Genomic DNA, 16,793 nt, shown 5'->3' on the forward strand with positions numbered 1-16,793 from the left:
TACTATTTACTATTTACTGAAAATCACAAAAGTCCCATTTATAGATTTTTGGTTTTATGAGAAAATACTATAATTGGTCATTTGAAAAGGAGTGAAATATTAAGGTTGCATTTCTCTAAAATAAAAATATATAACTGGTTTCAAAGTCAGTAAACCGTTATGAAAAGTGACAATTTGACTACTGAATTTTTTTTTTTAAGTTATTATTACTTTTTGTGATTTTGTCTTCAAAAGTTTTTACCTACTGATCGTTAGGGCTTGCTAATTATTCAGTTCTTGATGGGAACGCGTCTACGTTGCTGACCAACCCAAGGGGCCAATGAACTGGATGTTTCCATGCGAAAGACCACAAATAGCCGACCAAGATCATATGAAGACTGTGACAGAGAGTCAGGGCGACGCATCTAATTGCTGCGGGAAGTGATTACAGTTTATAACGAATCTGAATTTATTTATGCTATTGCGCACGGCGAAAATCTGAGGCTGGATGAATGCAAGCATGTGCAAATCTTGATTAATCTTTTCCGCCAGGGCAGGCAGCATGAAAATAAATTATCTAAGGGGGCACTGAATGGGGGGAATGAGCAGCGGTCTGCGGGAAAGAACGCATTCAATTTGCACCTGAACCAGTTGGCTCCATCTACCATCTTACAGATGCGAGTACCTTTACCCGTCAATGCGGCTTCAATGCGATCGCCCATGCCACGCTTGACTTCTATTACAGACCCGAGAGACTAGGAACTTGGCCGAGACCAAGACCGCATCTACGTTGACCATCTGCCATCTGCAAGCGAACCTGAAACCTGAAAAGCTGGCCAGCTTTGTTGGCTTTTCAGGCTGCTTTTCAGGCTCCTTTTGGCCATCGGACCCGTTTCCCCTTCGGTTTTCCTGCGGGAAGCTGGGCATTTCCAGTTCTATCAGTTCTTCAGCTCTTTGTTCTTGGCATAGGTCAGGGCGAGGGGGTCTGTGGCCGCACATTATAAAAGGCCATGGCCGGGCAGCGTTGGCCACCAGTTTCCTTGAAGTGGTCGCCGTGTTAACACTCAACTCTCAAGAGCCCTGCAGCACTGCCATTGTGTTCAGACCGACTAGTGATAATTTAGATTCTTCTCGAGCGGATTGCGGATCGTGTGGCCCTAAGAGAACTCTGCAAACTACCTGCCTAGACTTGGGAAAGCAGTGAAAGGCCATCAAACCACTAAAAGGTAAGTCTGTCCCCCAATTGGGGCTATTCAATTTACATTTACCCTCGTCTCGGGGTCGAGAAAGTTACGCCTAGGCTTAATTCTGATAGTTAGCTTACTTCGAGCTGGTTTCGCTAAGCTCTTAAATTCCTTTTATGGGGTCACAAGAGAATCACGACATAAACCTTCTGAGCTACAGGGTTAGGTAAGCTATAAAATCGTAAGAAAGTAAAATCATCCGAGATTAAGAGCAGAAACGAAGTTAAAAACTCTTAAAGTAGAAGGGCGAGAGGTAAGAAAAATACTGAGGAAATGAATTTAAACACATCAAAAAATATATAAAAGAATAATACGTGCATCAATACGTTACTCTCACAACATCCATATTCACCCAACTTCTTTATTTTACGGAAGTTTTACTATTAATTAGTTATCAAAGCAACCACCAACTACAGTTTACTTTTTTTAATAGTAGTTAGTTTTTTTAAATAGTTGAGTTACTATCCGTATTGTTAAATTTAACCCGAACCATTTGTTTTGTGTGTAGGATCGTTAATATCTCATTAAAATTTTTTACTTAGGCTTCCAAAAATAAAACCTAATTAAAATAATTATTTCTTACTAATCATAGTTGTTAAGCAAAAATGTTGGCTACCTAAAAAAAAACTATCTAGCGTTTAGTTTGATAATTGCTTATTAGTAACAAAATAAAACAAAATTATTATTATTATTATTATAAAATATTCGACTATAATGTAAAATTTACAGGCGAACTTAAAATAAGCTATAGCTACGTGGCCTTAAGCTTAAAAACTAGATAACAAATTTCAATATTCATTTCATAACTTCATTTATCTATACGTTTACAGGCTTATTAAATTTCATTAATTATATTATTAAAGCTAAGGAATTTTATTATTTTTTTTATTTGTGGTGCGGTGGGGATAAATATGGATTGTAAGGGGTTTGTGGAAGTGAAGAGAGACGATCTTATGGAATCCAGATAGGAACATTCTATTAGGATGTGTCGAGGAGTTCTTATTTCGTTGTTGCATAGGGGGCAAGAGGGTCTTGTGGGAGGGCGCGTAAAAAGGTAGCTATGGGTTAGGTTAGTGTGTCCTAACCGAAGACGTACAATTTTTGTAAAGATATGACGTGGGATGAATAGGTCGGCTTGGAATCGACCATAATTGTATCTATTGTTTTGATCTGTATTGTTTGATTTGTAATATGTATTTGTTTGGTTAAAAAGAGAAGGCTGTAGTTCTTTATAGTGTTTTTTAATTTGTTTTAGCATATCGGATATGTTTAGGTTGTCGTAGAATGTCAGGGGCAATGCAAAGGCGTTTTTGGCGGTTTTATCAGCAACTTCGTTGCCTTCTATGCCGCAGTGACCCGGGATCCATTTTATGGTTATTTTGTTAAAATTTTTTAACAGAATTTGTCTGATTGTGGCTGGGTAGAAGGAATTATTGGAGGGATTTGCTATAGCATTTAACGCCGACAGGGAGTCGGAACAGATTACTGAAGAGTTTGGTGAGTGTTGAGCTAAAAGGATTGCATTGTAGATAGCAATGATTTCGGCAGAGAAGATGGAGCTATATTATGGTAGTAAGTGCTGTTGGCTTATGTCGTTGGATACTACACTAAAGGATGTCGCGCCTGAAATTTTGGAACCATCGGTGTAGATGAATGTGCTGGTCGGGTATTCGTTTTGGAACTCGAGAAACTTTTGCTGGTAGACTAGTTGTGGAGTGGTGGTTTTCGGTAGTTTACGCAGAGTTGTATCTATCAGATTGGATACATCCGACCAAGGTGGGTTAATGGGTTTTTTTAAAATGGGTGGTTTGATTGGTAAACCAAGTTCTACGGCGGAATTCAAGGCTCTGTGGACGACAGATGGAATCTTTGGGATTCTCTTCTTTCTTTTTAATATTTTGGTAACTATAGATTTTAGCGGAGAGTTATGGGATAGAAGGATGGGTTTAAAAAAATATGTTGTATATTAAAAAGAAAGAAAACCAGAAGGGGTTTTTATAAAAAAAAATTATTTAATTTTTAAATAAAGGATGATAGGATACAATATTTAAACATAAATACTTAGTAAGTATCTTAATTCGCAGGATTAAAGATTATGATTATTGTTTTTGCACCCAATCGATCTTTTCCCAGCTCCAAAGAAAATGTTCCTTTCCCACAAACAAAAGACTTACGCAACGAACTTGCCAAGTACTTGGACCACACAAAGAACATTCTTCGAGGGGTGGGGGACGGCAAACTTGACTATCAAGTACCGATTTAAGCCATAAAGCTGCTCCCTGTCATTAGCTAGTATCTACACTAGAAGTGCTCGGCGAAGAAGTTCCAATGGCCTGGCCAATCAATTGCAAACCGGTTGATAGTCCCTCGATCCATGTACGTTCGAGGAGCATCCTGTCCGACCAGGCAACATGCAATTACACACGGACACACACAGTCGCGCAGAATAACGTTAAATTTAGAATGGACTTTGGTGTGGCTAAAAATAAACCATCGGCTAGACCCGTTTGCAGCACTCGGGTTAAGAAGAGGATAGGTACATATTATACGGTCGAGCTTCAGCCATCCTTAGTCGAACGTCGTGCAATTGCAACTATCCAGTTAAAACCCTCTTAAAGTTTTGTAAATGCAAAAGCTTTTTAATGGGTGCTTAATAATTTTCAGAATTCCAAAATACTGTACAGAAATCGCTAAAAAAATTAAAATTCCGATCTAACTTGTTATAGTAATATATTTTTTTAACGATGAAACATTTAATATTTGCCTATTTCATATATTTTTAATAAAGAAGACCACTCTACAAATATGAATGATATCAATTAAATTTCTAAATCAATTTTAAAGATATTTTTCATTATTATAATACTATCTAATGCTATCTTATAGTTAAAACTATAAGCTAACAGAGGGTTGATTATATAGCTACAGCAGCTGTATACCTTAAGCTCTTATTATCTTATTTTTTATAATCCTGAGAACCTTTTCAATTGATCTCCATCCCCTGCCCCTCTTGCAGAATGTTCCTTCTCGCGGCCTTTTGCCTGGCCCTGACGGCGATGGGCGGTCAGGCCAGGCCCCTGGAGCCCACGGCCCAGCACATCGTGATCGTGACCCCGCAGGCGCAGGTTCACCTGGAGCCAGCCCTCCGCTATGTCCACGGACTGTCGCCCCTGGCCCGCGTGTCCTCGCCCCACCACCATGAGGAGACCATCGTTTATGTCCCGGCCGGAAGTGCTGCCCAGGTGGTGCCGGTGGTGGATGCCGTGGGATCTGGCCGTGCTGGCGGTGCGCCGGAGACCAAGCAGTGGGAGAACACGGGCGAGATTGCCAACCAGATCCAGCAGGTTTCCCAGCAGGGAGTCGAGATCGTGAGCGGCCAGTTGAGCGAGGCGGCGGCATCGGCAGCCTCCGCCGGAGCGGGCTTCTTCCCCTCCCTGTTCCCGCCCAGCGGTTCCAAGAAGGAGGAGCAGCAACTGCTGCAGGGTCTGAAAAGCGATAAGATTGAGCTGATCGAAACGCCCGCCAATACGCAGCCATTGATTGCCACCGAGGCCAGACACTTCTACAGCATTCCCCAGGTCTATCACACCCCCGTGGTGGATGTGGTCCATGGACCCCTCTACACCTGGCCCATTTCCGCCATCCGAGCACGCAGCATCCAGCAGGAACCGGAAGCAGAGTTGACAGCCGCCGAGCCTGCTCTGAAGCAGACCTTGAAGGCAGAGCCGGAACCACAGGCCTTGTTGAAGGAACAGCCCCTGCTGAAGGAACAGCCCCTGCTGAAGGAGCAGTCACTGCTGAAGGAGCAGCCACAGCCACTGCTCAAGGAACAGCCCCTGGAGAAGTTGGCTCCGGAGCAGAAGCCCATCATTCCCGATGCCAGCGAGCAGAAGGCTGAGTTTGCAGGTCGCCTCCTGGAGAGCAATGCCATCAAGCAGGAACTGAAGGGTGGCGAGATCGCCAAGGAGCAACTCAAAGAGGATTGTGAGTAATTAGGGTTTTCCAATTTTAAATACCATTCTAACTATGATATCCCCCCCCCCAGCAGCCAAGATTCAGCAGCAGGAGGAGCTGATCAAGACCATTCAGGCCGAGCCGCTGATCAAGACCATCCAGCCTGAGCCCCTGACCAAGACCCTGCCCGCTGAGGCCATCCAGGCCATCGAGCAGCAGCAGCCGAAGCAGCAGGAGATCCAGCAGATCATTCCGGCGCAGAAGGCCGAGATCATTGCCGATGCCATTGTGCCGCAGGCTTAGAGCCCCGGCCGGAACCAGAACTCATCTCTGAATCTCACTCATCCCTTGGGCAGCTTTGGTTCTTCGACTGATTCTCATCGCTGGCCCGGCACAGAAGATGACCGGGCCACGGGGTCCACCCACATCCAACATCACCCACCAATCGTACATTTAATTACTAACACAGAACACACGCATCCGCACACATTTTCCATTTTCCAGACATTAATTAACAGAAGCGAAACGAGAAAGAGACATTCATTCATAATTATCATCACGAAACGTTCGTATTCATCATCATCATTACATATTCATTAACCATAACATTGAAAACGTAAAACAGAACAATAAAAAAGTGAATGTAAAATGTAGAAAGGCGGGAGTGGAAGTTCTAGATGGCTTGGGATATAAGTATGGGAAAATATATATTCTTTATGAATGTAGAAGAGATCTGTAACTATTGGAGTTACCTTTCATTTGATTTTATTACAATCATATTTTTACCAGCCTTAAAGTTTTAAAAAATGTCTTTTAAGGTCTTTAAGTTTCATGTTAAATCCCATGACATGTGCTGACATTTATAGAGACATTTTATTGAGTCACCTTTACTCCCCACATTACGTAATGATAATGACCCTCAATATTTGGGGAGCTTCTTGCGCAGTCCGGCAAATTCCCCGGCAACATAAAAATATTGCAACTATTACACGGTCGGGTAAATAAAATCATAAATCGCCCGATTCACAGTACTGCATACAAAGTAAGTCCAAAACGTGCCCCGATATTCACGAACGAGGGTGAAATATATTCAAAAACCTTTTTGAGTACGGCCTTTTTATTGACTTATTTAGCTGGGGGTATAAATATGTAATAAATAGAGCGATGGCTAATCCGTGTCATCTCCCACAGTAATGTAGGCATCCTGTTCTCCCACGACTATCAGTTCTTCTTGGTCCTCTGTTCTTAGGGTAGTTACATCCGTAGAATCCTCCGTTGGTTCGCTGGTAGTGGGTTCAATACGCTGCAGGGGTTTACTGGTATCCGTATAGCGGTAGATCGAAAAGTACGTTTGAATGCGCTGAATGATGTTCTCCAATATGGGCGGAAACTTGTGCTCCACACCATCTCCGTAGATCTTAAATTCGAATCGGGTTTCGCCATTAGTTTCGGCAATCTTTGAGGGATTGAGCTTGAGGGCCTGAAGAATTCCTCGTAGCATTAGAAGATTCTGCAGGTTGCTGCCACTCTGGTTGGGAGCCCTCCTGAGAATGAGGGATCCATTGGGCTTGAACTCCAGGTAACCGAATTTCTCCGTATCCATGGGCAGGGCCTGATTCGATTCAACGCCGTCTTTGATCAGGGTCAGTGGGAGAATGGCCGCCTGAAGGGCAGTGGAGATCAGCCCCAGTCCCATCGTCATATAGATCGTCTGCATCTCGAATGGTGGACGTTCCCAGGAGATCCGCTCTGGCCCTGGCCTAAGGTTGCACTAATTTCGGCTTCGCCTTGGCCAACGAACTTATTCCAACTGCTGCGCTTTTTCTCCACATTTTACCATATTTTTTGTACGCATTTTGAGTGTAATTGAGCACTGTTTGTATTTACCTTTGTTCGGTTTGGTTAGGCGCTTGGCTTGGCCTGGCACATGGCCAATAAGCCCAATCCCAACTTTGAGACGTGCCCTGAGCACTCGCTGCGCTTTGGTTTTGAGCTGTTTCAGCTGTTTGAGTTACTTATTTGCATTTATTTGTCAATTTTCTGTTATATTATTCTTCGACTGGCCCCGAAAACGATGTGTATTGCCAATATCGACTGGGTTATCGTGCAGTGAAAGTGTTATATTCCCTGAAAAGAGATGAGAAGGGTTCACACTCACTGCCTATATACAACATGTTTGCGAAGAGAGAAAATGTCACATAAAAGTGGTCCAAGAAATACTTAAGCACTTAAGATGTAAGGATTAGTAAATATAAATAATGTGTGTCAGCATTGTTTGTTTAGCAAGTCTTCTTCCAAAGGGTTTTTGGTACAAAGGTAATATTCAGGATTAATTTAAGTCATACAAAATTGTAGTTTAAAATGAACCCAAATTTATCAGAAGCTATGTATATATTTACAATTAAGCGATATTTTAATTGTGTAGGTTAAAAGTAGGGTATAAGTAGGGGTCGATATAAAGGGCACCTCACCTGTTGGCTAAGACCAAAGAAAATGTTAAGGTAATGTTAATTTAAGCTCCCAAAATTGGGATCATCTTTATCGACCCATCTGGCAACACCAACAAAAGGCGGAATGGTCACTCAAAAAACCGTTAGCAACATTTGAAATTTCACTAGTTGATATTATGGAATACTGAATACCTTCGTTCTTCTAATAATATCAAGTTTACAATTATTTTAACTTCCCATATTCTTAGTGCTAGATTTTTTTCCAAGACCTCGTACCAAAACAAACCCAAAGTCGTTGATAATTTATTAATTTATTTAGATTGAATTTCATTAAATAGTTAAGGACATTGATATAATGTTGTGTCGCAATTATCATTATTTTTGTGTGTGTGTGTGTATTTAGTGCTTGAAGTAAGCGGAGTCTCTAACATAAGTAGAATGACAAAATATAGAAACGAAAATAATATAAACTAAACAATTAAATTGCTAGGACTTGTGTCTGTGTGCGTGTGTGTTGTTTTTGTTGCTGTTTAATAAACATACAATACATATCAAACATAAATCGAGTGTGGTTTTTAATACAATAGAACTGTTTAGAACTGAAACCCGCGGTTAGGAAACTTTCATCGCATTCGGCTCGCTCGTCGCTTGGTTAAATCTTAAAATAAATAAATAAACATACATTTTTCAATGTGGCAACAATAGTTACAACTGGTTCAGTAATTCATATAGATTTTTTTGGGTTTTTCCATTTTTTTGTGTGGTTTGTTTAGTGATTTTTGATTTCGATCTGAAATGCAATTACAAATAATAAGTTTCTATACAATCCGATGTGCTGCTCTACTCGTGCGAAGATAAAGCAAAGTTATCATATAGATTTTAGCTAACTCTATCGACTTGAAGTTTTACAAAATTTGATTTGCTTTTGATTTAGTAGGACTCATTGTCTCCTGGCTCAGCTAATTTCTCTCATATCTAATGTAAGTGTAAGGCATTATCTTCTCTTGTATATCGTTTTAATACATGTGTATATACTCCTGCGAATCCTCTTCGTTTTTCACTTGTATCCCTCTGATTTGATCCATAATTTCGTTGAATTTGTTTATGGCTAATTTAAGCTGGCTGCTCCACAGCTCCCTCCTCCCACCCACTCCTCCTGACTCGTCGCAGACAGATGGCTTACATCAGCTTCTGCTTGGCACAATCGGGGCACAGAATGTCGGGTCCGTCGGTGATGAAGCCACGACCCACCAGACTGGCCTTGCAGCTGGCACACACGAAGCAGTCGTGGTGCCAGTGGCGATCCTCAAACGAGATGAAGCGTGTGCCGCCAATTCCTGATGGTGAAAATCAAATAAAATCAGATTGGGTTGGTGTACCACTCAGTTATCACACTCACCTGTTATGGGCTTCACACAGGCCGTGCAACGTTTGGCAAACAGCTCGCCAAAGCACTCGGCACAGTAGGGCTTCTCATCGCGGCTGGTGAACCGCTGGCCAGCTAGCGTGATGTTGCAGTGGGTGCACGTGAAGCACTCGCGATGCCACGGCTCGTTCTTGTAGGTAACACCTCCCGAGGTGATGACCTGAAAAATAAGAAATATATATCATTTTATTAGTAAAAACAGATCATATTAAAAATTGCTATAAAGAAGATGTAAAATTCTAAGTTAATTAGCTTAAATATGTGCATAACTTCTAATTTTAAGTCTTTTTGCTAAGCTTTCTGAAGGCGTTTTTAAGTTTCCCACTTTATTTTTAAGTTATGTGATTAAGAGTTTAAATTAATTTATATAAAATAGGCATCCAAATTAGTTGACCAGATTGTTGTCTAATATATCAATAAAAACTATTGTTGAAGCAGAGTTGATTTAATAGTTCCGTTTATAAGGGCCTTATGACACTTGCCTAATTTTTGACTGACCATCTGTATTTATTTTAAAAGGTAATGGACGCCCAGAGAAAAAGGGGTGTATAGCTTGAATATATTTTATTAATTTTATATTCAAATATTTTTTACCTGCATGACTTTTTCATATAAATTCAGTCGGTTAGTTAAAAATTAAGTAAGTATCATAAGGACTGGTATAAAACCATTTAAAATCCTAATATTTAAGGCCTATATTTGTATTTTCCTCACCTTATTGCACTTAATGCAGCGCGTGGCGAACTTCTCCTCGTAGCAGCCGGCGCAGTAGATCTCCTGCTCCCGCGGGATGAAGGACTTGGTCCCGATGGCCGTCTTGCAGACGCAGCAGCAGAAGCAGTTCTCGTGCCACTGCCGGGTTTTGTACTCCATCTTCTTGGTACCTGGAATTGGCAAAAGAACGGAAGTGGAACAGTTAATACAGGTTGAAATCAATTTCCGCCTTTGCCGAGAGGCCTTGAACCTTGAACTTTGTCAACCCACTAACCCAGCTCTGGGGATCCTATCAATTCAATCTGGGTAAAAACTCAATTTCAGACAGCGACAGATTGAGGGCAGAGTCAATCAGTGGATGGAAGACAATCCGTTTTCAATATGGTAACAAAAGCTTTCCTTCGTTATGTCAGCCAGACATGCAACTTTTTCCTATGGCGGGGGTGCCTGTCACGCCCCCAGCCGAATTTTCTTTGGGTCTCAACTTTTTCATAATAATTAATGCAAAAATTACGCAAATTTTTGGCTAGTCCCGAGACAAAAGCGATTCTTTTCTTGATTTAGGGCCCTAGCCGTATTAGTAGTCCATATAAACCTTTGAGGACTTTGCTCTCTTCTTAATAATTTCGCTTGCTTTTATTTATTGCGTGCTTGAAATGTTTGTGGCCAAAAATAAGCAGACACAAAAGAGTTGAGGCACGTTTTTCCCGCTGCGGGAAAAAAAGGTTTGTTAGAACGGGTAATTGAGTGGAAACGTTGACTCTGTCGTCTGAAAATTATTCTTTAATTCATGGCAACCAAGCAAGACAATTGAAGAAAGTTAGGTCAGTCTCGGGAAAATTTGTTCTGGGAGTTGTGCTAAATTTCCTAAAGAAATTTCCATAAAATGTGATATTAAATTTCACCAGTCTTTAATTAGAAAAATAAAAACCTTACCTACACATTATAAGTAATTTGCGAATTAAGTATATTATTCAATTACTATTTACACATTATTTATGGGGTTGAGGTCTAGTTCATAAAGTATATATATAAAATATAAATTTAGATACAACATTTTAGGGTTATATCTGAAGACTTAAAAATTATTTATAAGGTTCATAAATAAACATATTTCCAAAAATGTTGAACACTTAAGTGCCGTGTAAATCAAAGCATTTGCTGTATGATTTCCAGTATTATTATTCAAATGTTATAGGTTGTCTTTCTTTATTAAAAATCCAAGCTGATGGACCCTAGATTTATCATGGATTTAATTAGTTGTCTGGCTTGTTTGAGAGACCCCCCCCTTAAATGGTATTCATTACTCATCATCATCCATCGAAGGCGATGACGATATGGCTCTCGACACAATCCAGTGGGCGGTTCCTTTCTTCTGGCCAATTCGAATAGTTTTCGGTCAGTAATATTGATAAATTATGATGTCTCATCCGCCGTTAATTAACATAAGATCGATTTATGAACCGCTTGGATACTGCGGGGTGTTACCTGCTTTGCTGGCACGCGGATCGCCGAGGCGACAATAATCGCCCAGTTGGCAATAGAAGTTCCGGTTCTCCTCCACGGCGGAGGCGTTTGGTAGGAACATGCTGAGCACGGCAATGTCCTCATTGTTATCCTTGGCCTTCTTGATTCGCTCGGCTCCAATGGTTTTGGTCTGCAGATGAAGCCGCGACTTCATCCTCGAACTGAGCACATCCACATCGGTCATGATGATCGAGGGCTACTTTTGTTTATCTTTGGGTTAGTTCACGAAAGGAAAGGGTACCCAGCCAAATGACTTCAGTTTTCACCTTTTTATCCCTCTCCTATCACTCGAATACTTTTCTAATAAGTCACGAAAAATGCAATTTCATTGAGGCGTTCGCTTTAAGTGGGTCAGTTCGAGATCGAAGACCAGCTATAAAACTCATTTAAGATATTCCACACGAACAGCCAAACACTATCTTAAAAAACGATCTCTGGACTTAGGCAGAAAACAAATTTGGCGACGCCTAGTCTCTCTCTTTTCCATCCATAGATCTTGAGATCTGGTATGATCTCAAGGCGTTGCCTCTATGACATCATTTGCCAAATAACAAGTTTCATTAAACTTAGCGAATGCTTATAAATAAAATCCAAAGCCAAATTGGTTATAATGGAAATGAAACAACAACGGGCTATCATAAATCATTAAATAATTAACTTTTTGTAAATACAACAAAAGCAAAATTTGTCGAATTTCATGAACAACATATGATTTTTTTTTGGTGGAAGCTTGTGCGCAAATTGAGGCAGGAAATTGTCCAAGTTAGAAGCGCACAGGAAGCCCAGATTGGAATAGAAGAGATTAGAGTGGAATAATAACTATAGAAACCCACGCAATTGGGGAGATGGAGATAGATAGGTAAGGAATGCCGGAGAAATACCATTGGTAAGCAGTTTGAGTATTCGAATTGGGTTGATGATGTAAGATCAAGATTGTACAGAAAATTGGAGTAAGAAATTCTACCGCTAAACTTGGCTTTCAGCAGTAAAAATAATTTACAGTAACCATTTTAGCCCCAAGGAACAATGATTTAAATGTAATTAATCAACAGACAATTTAAGTGTAATTTCCACAAAATACACACAAAGAAAGATCAGTGATTTTGATATAAAATGATGAATACAACAAAATATATCCAGTATCAACATATATATGTGTTCAAAATGTACATAAATGTTTTATAAATATTAAGCCTTCCATTACCAACAATTTAAATAATCAGAAATCTTCCACTGCTACTCTTCGTATTAAAACAAAGCTTTAGCTAATGTTTAATTTGACAGAGATATGTGAAAATTGTTATTAAACAGAGCTTAAAGTTTGAGTATATACGCATGTTATTCCACTGAACAAGTACTAAAATGACTTCCAATCACAATCTAGTTCAAACTCATTTTACCAACTCGATTGACCCCATAGCTGGTCCCATCAATATTGCGTTACCAACTCTTAGCCACAGCACTAATATGGTTTTCCTCAACCTTTTTTGCGGCTAAGTGGCGGGGCATAAACAACGTTTATTTATAGCGACCAGCGTCTAACATAATTATAACTAATTGTGATGGGCTGTCAGCTTCGCACAGTCCAATGGCATCGCCCACCGGTGGATTTGAACCCCTACAGACGCCTACAACAAACGCGGCCGCCGCAGCAATGACGATCGGATGCCGAGGGTCAAGTGGCGAGACATTGAGGCAATGATGTATTGACAGGTCGCCGACTGCGACCGTGCGACGGCGCTGATTGATGGCATTTGCATTTGCACTGGCCCATTCAGAGTGTCGGAGCTCCGAAAATGAAAGTGGACTCGAATCGGATTCGGATATGTCAACCTAAGCTGAAACTGCGGCCAAAAAATGAAACCCTTGCGTCGTGCATGGTCTGCATTTTTAATTGCAATTGGAAACCAGCAGCAGCGCAAATGCCACACACAGAAAGAAATTTGTATAGATATGTAAACTATCTGGATGGATTTCTTTTTCATAAGGTACATGCACTTCAGAAAAGCTAAAGATATATTAAAACACAAAAAGAAATGGTGTTCTTCGGATTTAACATCTCAAATTTAAGTTTCTTATTTTGACCCTTAAAATTGTTTAAATTGTTTTAGAAATATTTAAAAATTTAAATGGATTTTTATGTAGTACATGGTTTATATATTTAAACAAAAATGGTTACTAAATATTGAAAGATAAATAATCATTTTTGTACTTTTGAAATAAAGTACTTTTATTTATCATATGCGAGAAAACTAAATAAATAATTTGATGACAATAAATTTCGAAACAAAAGACTTTCAAAAGACTCTTTTCAAATAGTTTTTTCTACTTTATCATATACATACATATTAATCTTGGAGTCTAAGACATATGAAATGAAGTTTTTATTAAATCAGAAAAAGTGCTTAATGAGCTTATTAAGAATTTAAATAAATTTAATTAAATATGTAACTACACTTCATAAAAAATTAAAAGAATTCAAATCTGCCTTTTTCTACTGTGCATTAGAGGCGACTTCATTTAGCGGCTTCCCGCAATATTTGATTTTCACTGTGAGATCTTTGACTTTGACCCGCCGCAGGGCACAAAATGCTGGCTTAAAAGTCGAGATTTATTGGTCTGTTAGATTCGGTGAAAAGAGAAATTGAATTTGCTTGTTTTCGGGGCCTTGTTTTGATAAGCCCAACGGATGACATCGGCTAAGCGGGATTTTAGCCTTGGCGGTCAAGTATGAGGGAGTTTTTAATGGACCCGCAGATGGGATCTTTAATTAGCCAGACGATTAAGTTGACTGCCCCCCAAGGGAATCGACTGAATCACTCGCACCGCAATTACCGACTTCAATTGAAAACCATTTGGAAATAGTTTCAAGCGATTTCATTTCGATTGATATTCAATTGCAATGACAACAATAATAATGGAAAGAAATTCCAACTCAATTGCGTGCATATTCATATGTCTCTGTCGCTGGTTTTTACATGTTTGGCTCTACATGTTTTCCCATTTCGGATCGAATTTAAATGTGGAACGCGTCGAATTGGCCATCGCTTGACACTAAATGCAGCCAAAATGGGTCCAATTTCGTTTCCGGTTTTGGTGGCACGAAATCTCTTTGGTTATTTATGAATTTGACTTGATATCGAAGTGTTTTTTTGTGGGAAATCGTAAGTTGAGCAGAGGCGGTACGAGTATCATGATATGATTTCTGGGGTGACTTGCAGCTGCAACCTGAGGATTGTGTAATGTGTGCTTGTGTGGGCCGCACGTTACGTATACGCCCAGGATGTTTCAAGCGAGTGCAAAGTGAAATCAGACGTTAAGTATACGCAATGTGGGTCGATGGGGGTTCGCTTGTTCCTCGAACTTCCCCTTTCGCTGCATGCAATTTACAATCTGGGAAAACAGAAGCCATTTGGGTACACTTTTCCATATTGTTTACAGGTGTACTGCTCTAAACAACAATATGTTTATAATTGAAGACTGCGGCACTGGTTTCTTTTAATCAACGCCGCAGTCTCAACTACCGAAATGCGGAAATACTTTATTCTGGTTCTTTATTGTATCGAGATGATCAAAGTTTATGCATTAAATTCGCATGCAACACGTTGCTCTTAGCAAAACAAATACACTGTCTAGAGGATTATGATATGTAAGGAAATTATTTCTTAGATCCGCGGCACATTCCACGCGCTTTGAAAGCCGCTTTGAGACTGAAAAACCGAGTCGAGGGCCCCAAACAAAACAGACGGCGGAGTTCAGAGAGAAAACCAGCCGAGAGAAACGAGTTGAATTCTGTTGATTCGAATTCAGTTGAGTTGAGTTGAGTGAGCAAGTGGATTGAGTGGAAATGCAAACTGTTTACTGGAGAGGCGGTACCTGTTGCATGCCGCCTTCGACAACAGATCGTCTTGTTCGAAGCCGACAAGCTGAAATAGCTGCACTGCTAAAACATAGGATCTTTAAAGTTTCGTACAATATAGTAATGCAATATGTAATTAACCCCAAAAATACCCAAGGGACTTTAAAAATCTATAAGAAATAAGAAGCCCTTTAAGTAATATTTTGAATATTTACAGTATTCTGATGGTATTTTAGAAAAACAAAAAATAGAATCAGTGTGGTTTGATATTATATATATATGCATCTCATTAATAACACCAAAAATACCAAAAGAATTTAAAAACCTGTTAGAAACAAGAAAGGTTTACAGTATTCTGATGATATTTTAGATACAAAAAATATAGAATCATAGAGGTTACTTATAATATTACTTAATACTTATAATAAAAATTCATCCCATTAATAGCACCCAAAATACCAAAAAGTCTTTAAAACCTGTTAGAAAATAAAAGCTCCTTAAGTTATTTTTTTAAGACTTTCATACTGATGATATAATATAAGCAAATAAATATTTTAAATATATTTAATAGATTTTTTAACCAAAATTTGTTTCTGTGCATAACTTGGCAAGGCAGCCAGGGTGCCATTTAGAGACTTCAATCTGCCGATCTCCGCCCGCTGGTGGGGCAATTATGAACTATTTTGACTGATCAAACCGGCCCGGGAGGAGATTGACGAACCCGCCGCCGCAAGGCACTTGATATAGCCTCCGTTTATGCAGATTTAACTCGGTTATGAGTGTGGGCACCCATTATGCACTAGCTATGGGGTTCGGGATATGATATGTCAACTAGACCTAGAAGTCTGACTAGTTGGTTGCATTGTCGCAACGCCCAGTGGCATTTGGCTTCCGATCGAATAGGAAATAATTGCAGTTTTTAATCAATTCTGGCCCGATTTGGAGTGACTGAACATTGTGGCCCTAGGGCGTTGCGAACTGAAGTTCATTTCGCTGGCATCGTTTTTGATTAATTAGCTCGACTCACGGAAATGGATCGACACGCGTTGGATGATCCCATTGTGCGTGGGATACCCCTCCGTTCGCTACCAACAAATCAATCAATTGAAAGTCAATAAAAAATCGAAATTCATTAGAAAAATGTGCCAGCAATTGACTAATGGCAGTCTGAGTTAGGAAAAGTGGGAATTATTTAACAATAATAAATACGAGTTGTTTTCACTGCAATGTAATATATTATCTAAGTGTTGATAATTTAGTGTGCATAACAAATTGCAAATTATTTTCCAAACTAATAATAAAAATCCTATAATTTATCTTACCAACTGAATACCCATTTCCCGTTTTATCTACTCAAACCAAAATGAAAGTCTCATTCGCTGGGTGCCAAAAACCAAATTCTATTTAATTCTTCCCGCTGATTCGCAATGTTTTGCCGCACCTCCGCCTCCGAAGCAGCATAATAATCATTTTTCATTCTAATGAATCCGAACCGAGGCAATTTCAAAGCCACAAATCAAGGGGGCAAAAAATGAAATCCCAAAATCTTTGCTTTGACGACGCGTGTCAGAGAGAGTAGATAAATAAAAAAAAAAACAAGAAATTGTACAAACATTTATGATTATTTTTCTGGTGAGTCA

At 39.7% G+C, this 16,793-nt stretch overlaps 3 protein-coding genes across 10 annotated transcripts in view; 1 reads left to right on the plus strand and 2 right to left on the minus strand.

Annotated features, from left to right (window-relative positions):
* The first annotated feature begins 4,240 nt into the window (after positions 1–4,240).
* On the plus strand, positions 4,241–5,480 carry LOC119555310 (ovarian abundant message protein). The gene is made up of 2 exons (XM_037866631.1): positions 4,241–5,207; positions 5,269–5,480. The coding sequence occupies exons 1-2, from the start codon at positions 4,241–4,243 to the stop codon at positions 5,478–5,480; spliced, it is 1,179 nt and encodes a 392-aa protein (XP_037722559.1).
* An 865-nt stretch (positions 5,481–6,345) lies between these two features.
* On the minus strand, positions 6,346–6,903 carry LOC119554665. The gene has a single exon (XM_037865667.1). The coding sequence runs from the start codon at positions 6,892–6,894 to the stop codon at positions 6,346–6,348; it is 549 nt and encodes a 182-aa protein (XP_037721595.1). The 5' UTR covers positions 6,895–6,903.
* A 1,019-nt stretch (positions 6,904–7,922) lies between these two features.
* The window catches only part of LOC119554148 (four and a half LIM domains protein 2), a 62,303-nt gene continuing 53,432 nt past the window's right edge, over positions 7,923–16,793 (minus strand). For 5 of the 8 annotated variants that reach the window (XM_037864929.1, XM_037864930.1, XM_037864931.1 and 2 more), the window contains 3 exons: positions 9,768–9,937; positions 9,027–9,213; positions 7,986–8,964 (listed from right to left, as the gene is read on the minus strand). In XM_037864929.1, coding sequence (XP_037720857.1) covers positions 8,807–8,964; positions 9,027–9,213; positions 9,768–9,937 — 515 coding nt within the window. In that variant the 3' untranslated portion in view covers positions 7,986–8,806. Of the gene's footprint in view, positions 8,965–9,026; positions 9,214–9,767; positions 9,938–11,255; positions 11,494–14,834; positions 14,988–16,793 lie in introns of those variants that run through there. The other 3 variants (XM_037864933.1, XM_037864934.1, XM_037864927.1) reach the window with 3 other exon arrangements.

The sequence above is a fragment of the Drosophila subpulchrella genome, chromosome 3L (genome assembly GCF_014743375.2).
Source record: "Drosophila subpulchrella strain 33 F10 #4 breed RU33 chromosome 3L, RU_Dsub_v1.1 Primary Assembly, whole genome shotgun sequence".
NCBI lineage: Eukaryota > Metazoa > Arthropoda > Insecta > Diptera > Drosophilidae > Drosophila > Drosophila subpulchrella.

Excerpts from the sequence above, each read along its gene's own strand:
- LOC119554665 (XM_037865667.1), bottom strand. The coding sequence starts at position 6,894 with ATGCAGACGATCTATATGACGATGGGACTGGGGCTGATCTCCACTGCC.
- LOC119555310 (XM_037866631.1), top strand. The coding sequence starts at position 4,241 with ATGTTCCTTCTCGCGGCCTTTTGCCTGGCCCTGACGGCGATGGGCGGT. Across the intron at positions 5,208-5,268 it reads GGAGCAACTCAAAGAGGATT|CAGCCAAGATTCAGCAGCAG; the intron begins GTGAGTAATTAG and ends CCCCCCCCCCAG.